This window comes from Pyrus communis, chromosome 8, assembly GCF_963583255.1.
Source record: "Pyrus communis chromosome 8, drPyrComm1.1, whole genome shotgun sequence".
NCBI classification, from domain to species: domain Eukaryota; kingdom Viridiplantae; phylum Streptophyta; class Magnoliopsida; order Rosales; family Rosaceae; genus Pyrus; species Pyrus communis.
The window spans coordinates 9797071-9813412 of NC_084810.1; the positions used below are offsets into that span (position 1 = coordinate 9797071).

A 16342-nucleotide genomic window follows, 5' to 3' on the forward strand; every position below is an offset into this window, starting at 1 on the left:
ACATATCATTTGGTGACGGAAAAATGAAGCGTCTTAGATGAAAAGAGGGGAAATATCTGTAACATGGGCAATATATCATAAAAAGTTTGGTTCTGTGTAGGCGTTCAAGATAGGGAGCGTTGAGAAAACCTCACTACTACTCAACTTTGTTGAGGTTTTTTTAACGGATGAACAGCTTACATAGAGAATCTCTAAAACACAACCGGCCGGCTTCTCCTTTTCTTATTCTAGTACTTCATAATTTATATTTTGCAATTGATGTATCCTGATACAATTTATAAAATTTATAAAAATAAATAAAAAAACCACATAGGCCCCTCTTAGACATCTAAGCGTTATACCCTTTCCCACCGCACTATTGTTATCTAGCGCTTTTTAGAACCTTGGAAAATCTGAATTCAATATCTTCACCTGTGGTTCAATTCGGTGGTTTTGGTTTTGGGTTGGATTGAAAGAAATGATAATGGGAGACTGAGAGAAGGGTGGCTTCGGTTGAGAGAGAGAGAGAGACGCATCCGTGCTTTGGTTAGGGTTTCGTTTGAGATTATGAATAGGGAATATTTTGGTTTTTTTATTTGATTTATAAAAGTTTTTAGTGTTAAATAAGCAAATAAAAGGGTAAATTTGTCTTTATGGGCATGTTGTGAAAGTGAATTAAACCAAGTGTTGCTACTCCCACCCAGATGTTTTATTTCTCCACCACTCCAAATTAAATATTTTGTTTACAAATTTATCCTCTTGCAAAGTGACTTTGAAGGACCTAAACAAAAAAGGATTTTGACAAAGTAAAACCTAAAAAAAATCAATTTGAATATATATACACACATATATATAAACTAAAAAAATAAAAAAAAGTTTAAAAGAAAAAAAAGGAGGAAGAATACTATCAGAACCATGCCCAGATCGTCCCCTACATCCCCTTCGATTCTTTTTCCTCTTCTTCTTCCATATCCATCAGGACAACCACTGCTTTAGTATTGGTGCTCCCAGCCGTCCTCCACTTCTTTCATGCGAAGATAAAACTCATGGCTAAAACACTCACTACGAACCCACAAACCCGTTATTTGCAGGCCGGCCTTCTGCAGATCCTGAAAGAGGCGACCCGCGCCACTCCTCCATATGCGCAACCCGATTGGAATGTGTCGCCTGTTCCATATGCCGTGCACGCGACATCTTCTCTCATCCAAATCCAACCCATGACAACCTTAAACAAACAAAAAAGTAATAATTGTTAACTTATCTTTTATTTATTGTTAGGAATTTAAAATAGGGAATTGTTATTGGCACTCCAAAAATCTCATTCTACATTCCAAACTTTATATATTTGGAAAGAAAAATACACTTGTGAGGAGTGTAGAATGAGATTTTTGGAGTGCTAATAACATTTCCCTTAAAATATTAAGGTTATTGTAGGATTAAAGGTGGGTGTAGAAATAGTATCTCATTGTTTTTAATTTTAATAGTGGGTGACAAATTAAGTGGGGCGAGAATATAAGAAAAGGGGGTGGGCTTAGTAGCACTCATTAAACCTCAAGGTGCTCCTCTAATATTTCAAACATGAGAAATTTTTGTAAAAGCTTGATAAACCGTTTATAGTTAAAGCGATTTTGCTTTCACAAAGTCAGTATGAACAAGTATTATTCACATTCTAATTTCCATGCACCTTCACTTCCGTTAGTTTCTTGTTAATTCTTATGTTCGATTCTCCCTCCAAGGCTGTGAAGAACCTAAGCGAAGAAGATGTTCCTTACTTGGACGCAGTCGGTTAAGTCAGAACTAGGCCCAGCACATCAAATCTTTCGATGTGGGCCGAATCACAGTCCATAGATAGCACACAACTTGTGAATTGGATTATAACCCAGTGACCAGTGATGGCACGCAAAACCATCGACATATAGAAAGAGAGAAATCGAATCTTACATAATCTGCACTATATTTATCAAGGAAAAATATAACCTCTCTGTCAACCTATGAATTCAAAATGATAAATCCTGCCCATTTCAAGTTCAATAAGTTTAATAGCAAACTACAAACTGCAAACCGAAGCCCTTTTTTGGGCCGAAATGAAGGAAAGAAAAGATTATTGACCATACCTACAGACTACAGAGCAACATGAGAAGATAGTACAAATCGGAAATTTTGACAGTAGAGGGAGCTCAATGCAAATAACAAAATTGGAAGAACAATCCAGTGACCGTACAAATCATCTAGTTTGGTTTTGTTTTCTAAATTGATTGTTCCATCAACCTAGGTTATCTCCCTCAAAGATGGCTCTATGTACATCACGCACTTTTCTAGATATCAAATACCAGATATACATCAGGACAGGTTACTGTGAAATTTTCAAATCTTGGTACTCAAATCTTTGAATCTTTTTACGGTATTCCTTCCTGATTCTTCTTGTTATTTTGTTCTCAATTTTTACCTCTTGTATGATTCCGTCAAAAATGGAATCACACGAAATGCAACTAATGTCTACTGACATTATCAACAGTGTCTTCATGTTCATCAGATATGGTGTTCTGTGGTCTCTTCTGAAATGAATCTTCGTCGTAGTCTGTACCATCCGAGTCCCGATCACCATTCCACTTTCTTTTCATGATTTTGGGAACCAAGCGGGTCACCTCTTTGGTCTCCAATGTAGCAGGATCATTCTCTATCCTTTCAAATCGAACAGCACCAACCTTTCTGGCATTTCCTGCTAGTATCTGGCCCAAAAAAAAAAAAAAAACAATACTAACAAAGATATTACTCGGTCCAATTGCCAAAACTCATTTAATACTAGTTAATCCAAGGCAAACCCAATCTACCCCCACCACCACCATATATATGATTGACCAAATCATCCAAAAAATAATACGTGCAAGCATTAATATTGAGACCTAATTAAGCTAAAAGTAAGGAATTTTCAAAGAACTATATGCAGCAAAATATTAAACATCATACCTCTAGTTTAAAAATTTGGTGCTTTTCTTTTTTATCCTGGTTTTCAGACTTGCTCTCATCAATCTCCTCTTCATTTTCATTTTCAAGAACAACTTTGATGCTCTCACCCGTCCTTGGGATATATCCAAATGCCTCGCATATAAAACCTGATACTGTCTCATATTGATGACCCTGTAAACAGGTGAAAGTTAGATCAATGTACAAGAGAAATTGGAAAATATGTCTAACATCCAATGCACATCGCTGATACTTTTTAAAATTGTCTACATTGAAAAGGAAAACAGAACCATTTGGAAAATAATTATTTTAGCATAACTTTGTTCTTTGATAATCGATAATGAGTGGAAACTAATGAGCTTTTGTAAGGTATTAGAGTTCAGCTCTCAAATCACACTCATACGTATTAGGTGAGCACAAGAATGATCCAGGAATTTTTATTTGTTCAGTGTTTGAGTGTTAAGATGTCTGTAATTAAAGGGAGGACATATGCATACCCATAACGTGCACTCAAATTCAAAACAAGGAAAGACCATCTCTGTAAATTAACTGTGCATGAGAAGTGCTACTTCCAATGTGGACAGCTGTTCATCAGACGATTTTAAATGAAACTACAATATGAAACAGAGCCAGTTTCTTGGTAATAGTCGTTTCTCATGCATGAGTTCAACGGTATCCGTTGTGCTATCCATGTGCCGGTGCAAATTTTGCTTCCTAGACGTAAAGTATGGAAGGCTAGGCATTAGTTCACAACGAGCCCTTGGTTTTGTGGAACCAGAGAGCCTTTGATGGCTCAAACATTCAGTCTAGTACAGGACTGGTGGACTGAGTAGGAGCCTAACTCCTTAATTTCCGTTTCTTATTTTATTTTATTTCACTAAATTCTTAATTCCCCTTGCGTGTATGTGGGTTGGACACTAGGGTTGTGGCCCTTGAGACCTAGGTGCTTTTAAATATATTTTTACGCATCAGAAAAATAGAACTACATCATATGGTCTTAGTTGTATTACATTGCAATAATGAACAAGCAATTATGCAGAAAAGACAAGAAAGACCTAATGCTCAAAGACAAAAGATCGGGGAGGATGGGTATGGTATGATCACTTAATATATAAATTTCAAGAGCAACATTTAGAATTCAAAACTTTCAAAGATACCTCTGGCATCTTGACATTTAGATCTTCAGAGAGCTGGTCAATAGATGTGTTTGCATCTACATCGAATATCCCCTCTGCACGCATCACAACGTAGCCAGTTTTTTTCTGAATCTCCTCCTGTTTCAGCATCAATAATTTCAGTCAGATGTTATCATCAATAATTATTTTATTTTATTTCTTGAGAAAGACGTTATCATCATATTGAGAAGCATAGTTTTGTGTGTTCATGGTTAAACAAAAGTTGTGCCCATTCCCTGTATGTGTAAAGCTACATATCTCAAGCATAAAAAAAATTTGGGACAAGGAAATTTTCTTTCCGTTGCTTGACTTTTATTTGATTTTGTAGCTTTTTAATGTGATAGATTTCGACTGATACTACTTGTGCAAATGGATGTGCCCCCATAGTGCTTTTGCTACATTACATATTACAAAAAAATTGGTCAAGGAGCACAAACAGTGGTAGTGAGAATTACTTTTGAATCATTTTCATCAAATATTTCACCAACAATTTCCTCAACCACATCTTCCAGGGTTACTATCTGTTTCATCACAAAACAAGTTAGAAAGATGCTGCGCAACTTGGTGAATTTTTAACAGAAACATTGAACATTAAATTCAATGATGAATGAAGAACACACCCCCACAGTTCCACCATATTCGTTAAGAACCACGGCCATGTGAACCTTTCGAATGCGGAACTCCCTAAGAAGATTCCAAACAGACATTGAATCTGCAATAAGGACCATTAAAATTAAGGACCATACTCCATAGTGAGACCAAAAGTAAGAGAAATTTCAAACCAGATGGCAAACACGTTCCAGACAACTTTGACCATGAACAGCCCATAATTTCTTAAAGAGCTATCCCAACTTGATACTATGCACGATAACACAATTAGATTTTTAAAGCTAATATTGTTAAAGCTTTACAAGTGAATTGACCTAGTATCATGTAGTGACATTAGTTCAGAGTCCTGAACCCATAGATTTCCTTCAATGATTCCTACTTGAGATAGAGAACATGAAACTCAATGTAGGATGCACCCGATCGGTCGGGTGGGCACCAAGGGATTTAAGCCTTATAACATCCCCAAAGACTTCTCTAGAATGAGGCCTACGTACCAAAACAGGCAAAGGTTATAGGCATTGCCAAAAAAAACTAACCAACCACCACCCCAGGATTTGAATTACCTTGGTGCCAATTTATTTTCAGAAACGGTTTTAATTACAAGTTTAAAAAAATAAAAATAAAAAAAATACAAAAAGGAATTTCATCTGTAATAAATACAAAAGAAAACTAAGAGACTGCAATGTACAATGAATATTTAAGCTAGAACAGATGAGATTAATAGAACTTGGCATAACACAAATGATTACCAGGCACAAAGTAAGCAGGTTTTTGAGCCATATCCCCCACAGTAGTACTTTCTAGTAGCTCACCCTTCAAAATCAAACAAATTTACAGTTCTGCACTATGAGATCGCTTATTCAATTAATAAATAAAGAATAAGGATTTCATAGAGGGACAAAAACGAGTACAAACTGTCTCACCTTCTGAACATAATCCAGTAGATCCATTGCATATGCTATTCCTACTATATTGTCAACACGCTGCTCAAATACAGGTACCCTAGAAGAATGTTCAAGATATTATCACCAGAAGGCATGAAAAAACTATTCGGTGTAGCACTAAAATTTTGGATTACCTTGAATATTGATGAGTTACCCACAGGTCATGAAAATCAACTAGTGTTGCACTGGCATCGATGGCAACTACGTCTACGAGAGGTGTCATCACCTCCCTAACATGAGTATCTTTGATCTCCAACACATTTTCGATCATATCCTGGAAAAGGAGTTATTTTCCCATAAAAAAGTGCATCTCAGATAATGACCGTATATCAGAAAGCTTGACAACTAATAAACTTAAATCCCTAACACATCCCACAATCTCTCTTCTCTCCAGATACAAAAGGTCCTCGACGTGTCAAGGAGTATAACATTTCTATTTATTATAACTATTCAAAAACAAAGTATTTGTTTTTCATCTTGCAACAAGTAATCAAAACCAAAAGATATTTTCAACAAAAGTAAAAAATAAAAAGCCCTGTTCCAATACCTGTTCTTCCTCCTCTATTGCCCCACTTAACTCTGCCCCCCGCAGCATCAGTTTTAACTCCTCTTCAGTAACATACGGTTCGCTGATAAAAAGAAAAATCGTGTAAATTAAGGGCATAATTTCCTAAGTAAACAACATTAATAGATACGACTAGAATATTCCACAGATGTAATTCTTTATTATCCATAAAGTGAAGGTATATGCGTAAAAAATAAAAAAATTAAGGTACACCAGAAAATATAGTCAGGTTAAACAAAAGAAGATATCCTCAATAATATTCTAGAATGGTAGATGTTCCGCTTGCTGTCAACAAACAAATGAGATAAGAATCCTAATATATTGTTAAACTTAGTGCGTCTAACCCACAACTAATTGGCTACATGGAGACCCTGGATCATATAATTTGTAATAATGCAAGGCTGATAATTTTCGATATGGGATACTATATTATCAACATACCCCCTTCACATGTAGTAAGACTGACCCAAACACGTGGATTAATTATGTTGGGTGATATGGAGCATTTGTAGTCGTTGGGGTTGGCATGTGAATATTGAAGAAGCTATGATAAAGTCCATTGGTTTAAAATTCTCCCATAAACATAAGCTGTTAGGAGCTGTTGAATACTGAAGATGCTTCCTTTTTTCTTTTCTTTTTATTTCTTGAGAAGCTTAACTTAAGCCATATGGCACATCAGCTGAATACGTACTGCTCTTGGGTAGAGATTTCCAACGCACACCTAACAGAACAAAGCGTACGCCACATTCTAATAGGGAGAAAAAAAATTGCGAACTAGAAAGTGGCCTCGAGTTTGTCTCTGTTAGTTTTTGGCTCGTCAGTTTGTGTCCTTTTCTGTTTAGGATTGTTTTAGGGAAAGGGTGCACCAATTCTTCTCCTAAAAGGGCTAGGAAAGAATCTTAGTTTCCTTATTCAATGTAGATTAGAAATCCTAGAAGTCTATTTGGAATTGGAAAGGAAGTCTAAATTCCTATTCCACTTAGAATAGGAATTATAATCCTGTAAAGGACATGTAAGCCAACCCTATATCTATAAATAGGGTGCGGCAAGGCTGATTTTCAGCAGAGAGAAAACAGCCAAACAGCAGAGAGGTTTGAGATTAGTTCTAGGGTTTGCATAAGTTCTGTAATCTCTATTATTAATCAAAGAAGCGGTGATTTCTCTACCTAGGGAAATCACAACTGGACGTAGGCATAAGTTCTGCCGAACTAGTATAATTCTTGTGTGTTTCTAAGTTTTCTATATTTGCTAGTTTAGTCTATTGTCGTTGGGTACATCAAAGAACAAGGTCCAGTGAAAGGGGTTTTTTCTACAATTGGTATCAAGAGCTAGGATCAAGGTGTTCTACGATGTTAAAAGGGAAGATGAACGCGGATCAAGGACCTGCGTTAAAACCCTTTGACGGCAAGGATGACTTCACGGACTGGCAAAGGATGATGAAGAACGTACTGATACAGCAGGATTTGGATGATGCACTTGATGGTAAGAAGCCGGAAAGCATGACAGAAGCAGCATGGAATAAGGTTCTCAAGAAGGCCAAGAGTTCCATCGAGATCCATCTCACAAGATCAGTTCGGTCACACATCACCGAAAAGATGTCTGCCCAGGAAGCATGGGAAAAATTGGAGAATGTTTATATGGGAAAAACCGTGTCCAATAAACTTTTTCTAAAGGATGAACTATTCGGGCTTCGACTAGAAGAAGGAGGTGATATTGAAGATCACGTATGCAGGTTCCAGAATTGCATAGCTAATCTTCAGAAAGTCGAAGAGACTTACAAAGATGATGATATGGCTATCATCCTGCTAAGGTCTCTACCTTCGTCTTTCAAGCACTTTCGAACAACTCTAATGTTTGGAAAAGAGTCCTTGAAGCTTGAAGACGTAATTCAAGCTCTTCAGTCATATGCTAAACTAGATGATATAACTGAAAGCTCTCAAGGCCTTTATGCCAAAGGCAAGGAGAGGGGGCGGGAAAAGACAAGAGAAGAGAAAACTGGCAACAGAGGTAGGTCAAAATCCAAGAAGAAAAAGGAAAAGAAGGAAGGTTGCTTCGAATGTGGTTCAGCCGATCATTGGAAGAGGAACTGCAAGATTTGGAAAGAAAAGAAAGCCAAGATGGAAGGAAGCTCAGGTTCCGCTAGTGCAGTCACCGAACATGAGAGTGACGGGGAACTTCTTTCGGTAACATCGGGCTCCAAGGCTTTCAATTGGATTTTGGATACTGGATGCACGTTTCATATGTGTGCAGTAAAAGAATGGTTCGATACTTTCAAAGAAGTCAGCAGCGGGGAAGTCTTAATGGGGGATGATTCTTCATGTCCTGTAAGAGGAATCGGCACTGTTCGAATCAGAATGTTCGATGGGATGATACGAGCTTTAGGGAACGTCAGGTATGTCCCTAGACTAAGAAAGAATTTGATTTCCTTGGGTACTTTAGATGAGGCCGGTTATGGGTACAAGTCTAAAAAAGGAAGACTCAGGGTAACCAAAGGATCGCTAGTGGTAATGCGGGGTGACCTACAACCCAATAAGTTGTACAAGTTAATTGGGACCACTATAGTCGGGGGAGCAGCTGTTTCTGTAAATCAAAGTATAGAAGACAAGACTGAACTATGGCATCATAGGCTCGGGCACATAAGCCAGAAGGGATTGCAAGAATTACACAAGCAAGGCCTGTTGGAAGGCGTGTCAGCTTGCAAACTGGACTTTTGTGAATACTGTGTTCTTGGGAAGCAAAGAAAGGTATCATTCGCAAGTAGCAGTGCAGATAGCCGAAGTAAGGAGCAACTCAGCTATATTCACTCAGATGTTTGGGGTCCTGCTCCAACTAAATCAAATGGTGGAGCCAGGTATTTTGTTACTTTCATGGATGATTTTTCTAGGAAGGTTTGGATTTATTTCATGAAGCAGAAATCCGAGGTTTTTGCAAAGTTCAAGGAATGGAAAACAGAAACCGAGAATCAAACTGGAAGAAAGATCAAGTATCTGAGAAGTGACAATGGAGGTGAATATACAAGTATTGAGTTCACCGATTACTGCAAGCAGGAAGGCATCATAAGGCACTTCACAGTAAAGAAGAATCCCCAACAAAATGGAGCTGCTGAGAGGATGAACCGAACTCTCATGGAGAGAGAAAGGAGCATGCGATTTCATGCAGGATTGCCTGATAGTTTTTGGGCAGAGGCTGTTAATCATGCAAGTTATTTGACTAACAGATCACCATCTACAGTTCTCGGTTTTAAGAGTGCAGAAGAGGTATGGTCTGAGAAGCCGGTGGATTATTCCAAGCTCAGGGTGTTCGGCTGTAGTGCTTATGCACATATTCCAAGTGATGAAAGGTCCAAGCTCAAACCGAAGTCTATACATTGCATATTCCTAGGTTTTGAGAAAGGAGTGAAGGGTTTCAAGCTTTGGGATTTCAACAACAGGAAAAAGGTTGTCAGTCGAGATGTTGTCTTTGATGAGACAACCATGCCTCTGAATAAAGTCAAGAGCAGTAGGGAGAAGAAGGATGATGCTGGAATTGAAGCAACAAAGATTCCGTTAATCAGTTCAGAGGAAGAAGAAGCTCAGGTGGAGCAAATTGAGTAAGAGGCCGAATCTGATGGTTTTGAGGAAGAAGAAGAGCATCAGCATCATTCACCAGTTAGGAATCAGGTGGAGCAAGAAACAGGACAGATTGAAGGTACTCCAATCCGCCAGATACCCCAAAGGAGTCAAACTCCACCTAACAATCCACCTGCATTCCAAAGATGCATAGCACTGGACAAACCTAAGCGGAACAAGAAGAAACTTGACAGGTTGGGGTTTGACCAAAACGAAGTTAATTATGCTCTTAACATTAGTCAAGGAGATCCAACTACTTATCGAGAAGCTATAGCAAGTGATGAGCGAGATAGTTGGATAAGTGCTATGACAGAGGAAATGGAGTCTCTTTACAAGAACTCTGTTTGGGAGTTGGTTCCTAAACCCAAAGACAGAAAGCTAGTTGGATGCAAGTGGGTATTTAGGAAAAAGGAAGGACTACATGAACAAGATGCCGTGACATTCAAAGCAAGGATCGTGGCTAAGGGGTACTCACAAAAGGAAGGGGTGGATTATGATGAGATCTTTTCACCTGTAGTCAAGCATACTTCTATCCGATTGCTTTTAGCAATGGCAGCTCAGCATGACATGGAGATTGAGCAGATGGATGTGAAGACAGTGTTTCTTCATGGGGATTTAGAGGAGACGATATTCATGGCTCAACCAGAAGGGTTTGTTGAATATGGGAAAGAAAACCTAGTATGTCAGCTAAGGAAGTCCCTGTATGGCCTGAAACAGTCTCCAAGACAGTGGTACAAGAGGTTTGATTCATTCATGCTGAAAATTAATTTTAGAAGGTGTTTGTATGACTGTTGTGTGTACTATCATGTGTTCCAAGATGGGATGATCATATTGCTATTGCTATATGTGGATGACATGTTAATTGCTTGTCAAGACAAGTCTAGAATTCAAGACTTGAAAAGGATGTTGAGCGAGGAGTTCGACATGAAGGATCTAGGTGCCGCACAGAAGATCCTTGGCATGGAAATTCAGAGAGATAGGACCGCTGGAAGGATTTGGATATCACAAGCCAAGTATATTCAGAAGGTTCTTGAGAAGTTCAACATGCAAGAAGCAAAGGTAGTTTCGACTCCTTTGGCAGCTCACTTCAGGTTAAGTGGACAACAGTGTCCTACGTCCGAGGAAGAGCAACAAGAAATGAAGAAGGTGCCTTATGCTAATGCCGTGGGCTGCCTCATGTATGCAATGGTATGCACACGTCCTGACATAGCTTAAGCAATCAGTGTTGTTTCCAGATACATGGCAAATCCAGGAAAGCAACATTGGGATGCAGTCAAGTGGATTTTGCGTTATTTGAAGGGTTCTTGGCGACAAAGGATTATGTTTGAGAAGCAAAAGGAAAATGCAGGGGTGTTAGGATATGTGGATGCCGATTATGCAGGGGACTTGGACAAGAGAAGGTCAACTTCTGGTTATGTGTTTACATGCGCAGGAGGACCAATCAGTTGGAGGGCACTACTGCAACCAATTACAGCTTTATCGACCACAGAGGCAGAGTATATTGCATTGGCCGAAGCTGGAAAGGAAGCAATTTGGCTTAGTGGCTTGGTAAGTCAAATGGGAATCACTCAAGATTGTGTGAAGCTTAAGTGTGATAGTCAAAGTGCCATTCACTTGGCAAAGAATCAGGTTTTTTCTGGAAGATCAAAGCACATTGAAGCAAGATATCACAGAATCAGAGATTGGGTGGAGTCTAAGGAAATTTGGATTGAAAAGGTTCATACGGATGACAATGCCGCAGATTTCCTTACAAAGATAGTGCCGGCCAAGAAGTTCAAGCATTGTTTGAACTTGATCAATCTCGTTGATTGATTAAAGTGGAGCACCTCCTCACCTGAGGTGCAATGAGGCAAGAAGGAGGTTGCCAAGGTGAAGACTCTTGAAGTTTTTCCAGAGCTACTTCAAGAAGGTTCAAAGATACTCTGGGGTGCAAACGATCAAGACTTGGTTTGACTCACCAAGGTGGAGATTGTTAGTTTTTGGCTCGTCAGTTTGTGTCCTTTTCTGTTTAGGATTGTTTTAGGGAAAGGGTGCACCAATTCTTCTCCTAAAAGGGCTAGGAAAGAATCTTAGTTTCCTTATTCAATGTAGATTAGAAATCCTAGAAGTCTATTTGGAATTGGAAAGGAAGTCTAAATTCCTATTCCACTTAGAATAGGAATTATAATCTGTAAAGGACATGTAAGCCAACCCTATATCTATAAATAGGGTGCGGCAAGGCTGATTTTCAGCAGAGAGAAAACAGCCAAACAGCAGAGAGGTTTGAGATTAGTTCTAGGGTTTGCATAAGTTCTGTAATCCCTATTATTAATCAAAGAAGCGGTGATTTCTCTACCTAGGGAAATCACAACTGGACGTAGGCATAAGTTCTGCCGAACCAGTATAATTCTTGTGTGTTTCTAAGTTTTCTATATTTGCTAGTTTAGTCTATTGTCGTTGGGTACATCAAAGAGCAAGGTCCAGTGAAAGGGGTTTTTTCTACAGTCTCTAGCCACCTAACCAATGTGTTTAAAAACTCAATTATACATCATATTATGATATGATGTATAAGAGATAACATGAACAGAAATAGAGAAATCATATTATTGAATGGTCATAATAAATTTATACTATCAAATTTATGAAATATAGTATTTATGTGACTAGTCTTCCTATGCCACTCTCCTTAACTTTATAGAAATGTCTACAGCTTGTCTTTTAACTGAGAAGACTAGTCAGGACACTTAGGAGAGGGAAAAAATGAGAGTAAAGGAGTTAGTAAAGGAAGAGGCTTTTCAGTTGATGTTGGAGAGAGATAAAACATGCACAATTTACAGGCAGATAACTGACGTCCCCACTAACTATTTATAAATACAATCAGCAACAAATGTTTTGATTAACACTTAAAGATACTTCCAACCTACCCATAATCTGACTTTGTCATCTTTCCTACTCCTTTGGCAAACAATTTCTTTAAATTACTGTATGTACTATTATGTCTATAAGCCATGACAAAATGAAAATCAGGGAGAATTCAAACTTGGGTTATCAAAAAAGCAAACCTTCTTCCTTTTAACCCAAGTATTTTTAGCATCCCCATCGATAGATATGTAACAATTCTCCCCACTGGATATAGTACCAATGAAAGCCACGCCACTGGCCTAACCTAGGGGCATCACACCCAACATTCAAAAGAAGTAGGAGTAACATCAGTTAAAGCAAAACCATCAAGCAACTCAAAGTTTAAAGCAAAAGACAAAGATGTATAACTAGTGGTCATCGGCAGTTTTAGCTGAAGTTAGAGAGATTTCTAACATACCACAAACCTTGCAACCTCTGTGGGATTGTGAACAGCAACACTTTTCGGAGTTATTTCGGTGAGAAGCAAAATAGCAACCTTGCATTATCAACAAAAACAAACAGCATTTATTATCAAATCCACTAGTACATTGTTTCCTTATATTATTTGTGTATATGCAGCCTCTAGCCTTTTATAAGAAGTTAGGAAACAAGAAAACACAACACTTCTTTTAAACTTTACTTCTAAAAAAAGCTTTTTTCAGCAAAAGTCAGCATCTATGTAGAAGACATATCATTCTCTTTAATAAAATAATTAGAGACTCTCTCTCTCTCTCTCTCTCTCAACACAACACTTCTTTTAAACTTTACTTCTAAAAATAGCTTTTTTCAGCAAAAGTCAGCGTCTATGTAGTAGACATATCATTCTCTTTAACAAAACAAAATAATTAGACTCTCTCTCTCTCTCTCTCTCTCTCTCTCTCTCTCTCTCTCTCTCTCTCTCTCATGTCTATGTTTATAAATTGATCAAGAAAGGAAAATGAGACATACAGTCATTATGCCCGTTGCTGCAGTGACACCAGCTTCACCAAATATTGCTGTTGCAGCATCTGTAACTAAAGCAGTTGCTCCAATATTGACAACACTGAGTAAATAAGTAAATTCTACAATAAGAAAGAAATGTTCAACTTCACGATAAAAATAAATAAATAAAAATTGATGCCAGCAAGAAACAAGAAGGAAAGTACGTTGTGCCAATAAGTATGGTTGTCAAGAACCGCGTAACATCGTTGCGAAGCAATTTGAAGACGCCATTTTCAGACTCTTTCTCAGCCAACTCACGAATCTGACACATTATTAATATCAGTTAACTAATGTTATTTTAAGATCCTAGTGTGTCAGATCATTCACCTTCATTCATTATTCTAATAGGAAGATCATTCGCTGGAACACAGGTACAAGTATTTCAAACTCACAAATATATCAGCACAAAAGGACCAAAAAAGAACACCACCGTAATATATTGAGCTTCTTAATGCCATTGAAAAGAATTGTCTTGTTAAGAATGAAGCTAACCACAGATAATGCTAACTCTCATATATGAAATCAAGTTATTATTGACTAATTGCAAAGTTTAGGCAAAGATCATTTGCAGTATTAGTTCAAAGGTACAAAATGCACTCTAGGGAGGACAGAGCCTAACTCTATTACGTCATATGACCAGGATATCAAACCAGAAATGGAAACTAGCGAAAACATACAACTGAACGATAAACTTTAGTCATAGACTAACAATACACTCTTCTACAATGTTCATTCGTATTACCTACCAGGATACAAAGTAACATTACAAAATGAAGTCAAAAGGGTACAGTGTCCAGTTGGGTACAAGTTCAGCATCCAAACAAATAAACAATCCTTGACAATACCGCTGATATAAGCATTCACGTAACATAACAAGTTCATACCTTCCAGGGCCAGAGGGTCGTAATTGAAGTCTCCGCCATTGAGAAAAACGCCGAGAGACCCAAAAGCGCCGCCAAAATCAAACCCTGCTCTTTGAACACCTGCAGTACCTGCAAGGTCTTGGGCCAGGCATTCCTGAGCAACAATATGCTCTGCCCAACAACCCCATAACCTGCATCGACCACACCCTCCACAGCAAAAGCTTTCCTACAGCCATAAATCAAAACCCCACCAACCACAGCTGCCAAAACTACACCACACTTCACCAATTCCTTAACAAAATCAAATTTCGAACCCAAAACAGCATTCGTACCACCCACACTCTCCCTATCTTCACCTAAAGCTTTCAACGGAGCTCTATTAACAAGTAAGCCAACTCCTTCAAACCTTGGAGCTAAGAACCTCTTCACACCGCTACTACCGATACAATTCGGCCCGAATCGAAACGGGTACCGATTATTTTGCAGCAAAACCTTTACCGGAAACTTTGTTTTCTGATTGCAACACAAGAGACTCCATGATTTCGACCCGGAAACGAACATATTCGGAGCCAGGACACAAGACTCGAGCGCCATTTCAATAAATTACAATAAAAGAACAGAATATGAACAAAACCCAGAACGAAAAATGAAGTAATTGAGAATAAAACAGCAAATAATCGAATAAATTTATTGTCAAAGTTCTGAAATTGGGGAAATTTTGAAATTTATTGTATAGGGGTTTTTCTAATTTTCATGTGTTTGGGATATGGGATACTGGATGGGACAAAATTGGGGGTGTTTGAGTGGGGGATACGGAGAGGATATTACTTATTAGTCGGATTGTTCAGCGACATGTTTGGGTAAATGCGAAGTGGTTACTTACTGGAGAGCTGAAGAAATTGGAATCGAAGGGTGGTTTAGATTGACCATTACGAGGACAGGGCATTTGTCCCCTTTGGATTCGCATTGCTTACTAAGCTATGCAATTTGGATATTGTGCGACAGACATCCAGCCGTTAGATTGTTTGCTATCATCTTTTCCTTCTGCTGTTTTCTTTACCAATGTTCCTGTTCTTTTCCTTTCTAATTTTCTTTTTCTTTTTTTAAGAACGAGTATTTATCATTAATAGTCAATATTTAATATCTTAATTCATCAATGTCATTTTTGTATTAAAAAAAAATTAATATAAAAGAAAGCTCACGCGAATAAACTTAAATATCCTCAAAATTCAAAACTCATTTACATAGAAAAGGGGAGGTCAATGGAATTCTGATGGGAGTTGTGAGTAAGCCACTCAACCGCTCCAAACTTTGAGTTGTTCTTACTCTGAGAAGAATAGAATTGCACCTCCTATCCCGTCCGTTGTCCTTATGGCTCCATCCACATTTAGTTTCACCCACCCTTCATTAGGAGGCAACCACCGTGATTGTGGAGTTTTACTCACTCCACTTGTTCTTCATTAGAAATCATGCATCCAACTAAAAGTGTGGCGAAATAAAACCCTAGGATATGCTCTAAAACCTTCCCATACCAAAGGTTGAGTCTATTTAACTGGGTTTTTTGTTATTTTAAAGATGTTATAAAAAGTGACATTTAAAAAATTAGGTGTTAAATTTTGGTCATTGTTGATGAAAACTCTTATGGAAATTATCGAATCCTAAAATGATACGTATAAAAAATGGAAGCAATTACGGTATGAAAATTAGTGAATTACTTAACCAAATGCAATAACGGCCACTGTAACATCCCGTCCCAAATTTCATTTTAACGTAC

At 38.0% G+C, this 16342-nt stretch overlaps 1 protein-coding gene across 1 annotated transcript; it reads right to left on the reverse strand.

The window, feature by feature from the left end:
* Window positions 1-1519: 1519 nt before the first annotated feature.
* LOC137742397 (DUF21 domain-containing protein At1g55930, chloroplastic-like) lies at window positions 1520-15493 on the reverse strand. Its single transcript, XM_068482256.1, has 14 exons — window positions 14590-15493; window positions 13870-13967; window positions 13673-13766; window positions 13143-13220; window positions 12886-12989; window positions 6219-6300; window positions 5806-5945; window positions 5651-5729; window positions 5477-5540; window positions 4739-4830; window positions 4574-4639; window positions 4101-4217; window positions 2947-3117; window positions 1520-2708 (listed from the first exon to the last, which is right to left on the reverse strand). Exons 1-14 carry the CDS (start codon window positions 15160-15162, stop codon window positions 2469-2471), a joined length of 1998 nt encoding a protein of 665 aa, XP_068338357.1. The 5' UTR covers window positions 15163-15493; the 3' UTR covers window positions 1520-2468.
* Between the last annotated feature and the right edge of the window lie 849 nt (window positions 15494-16342).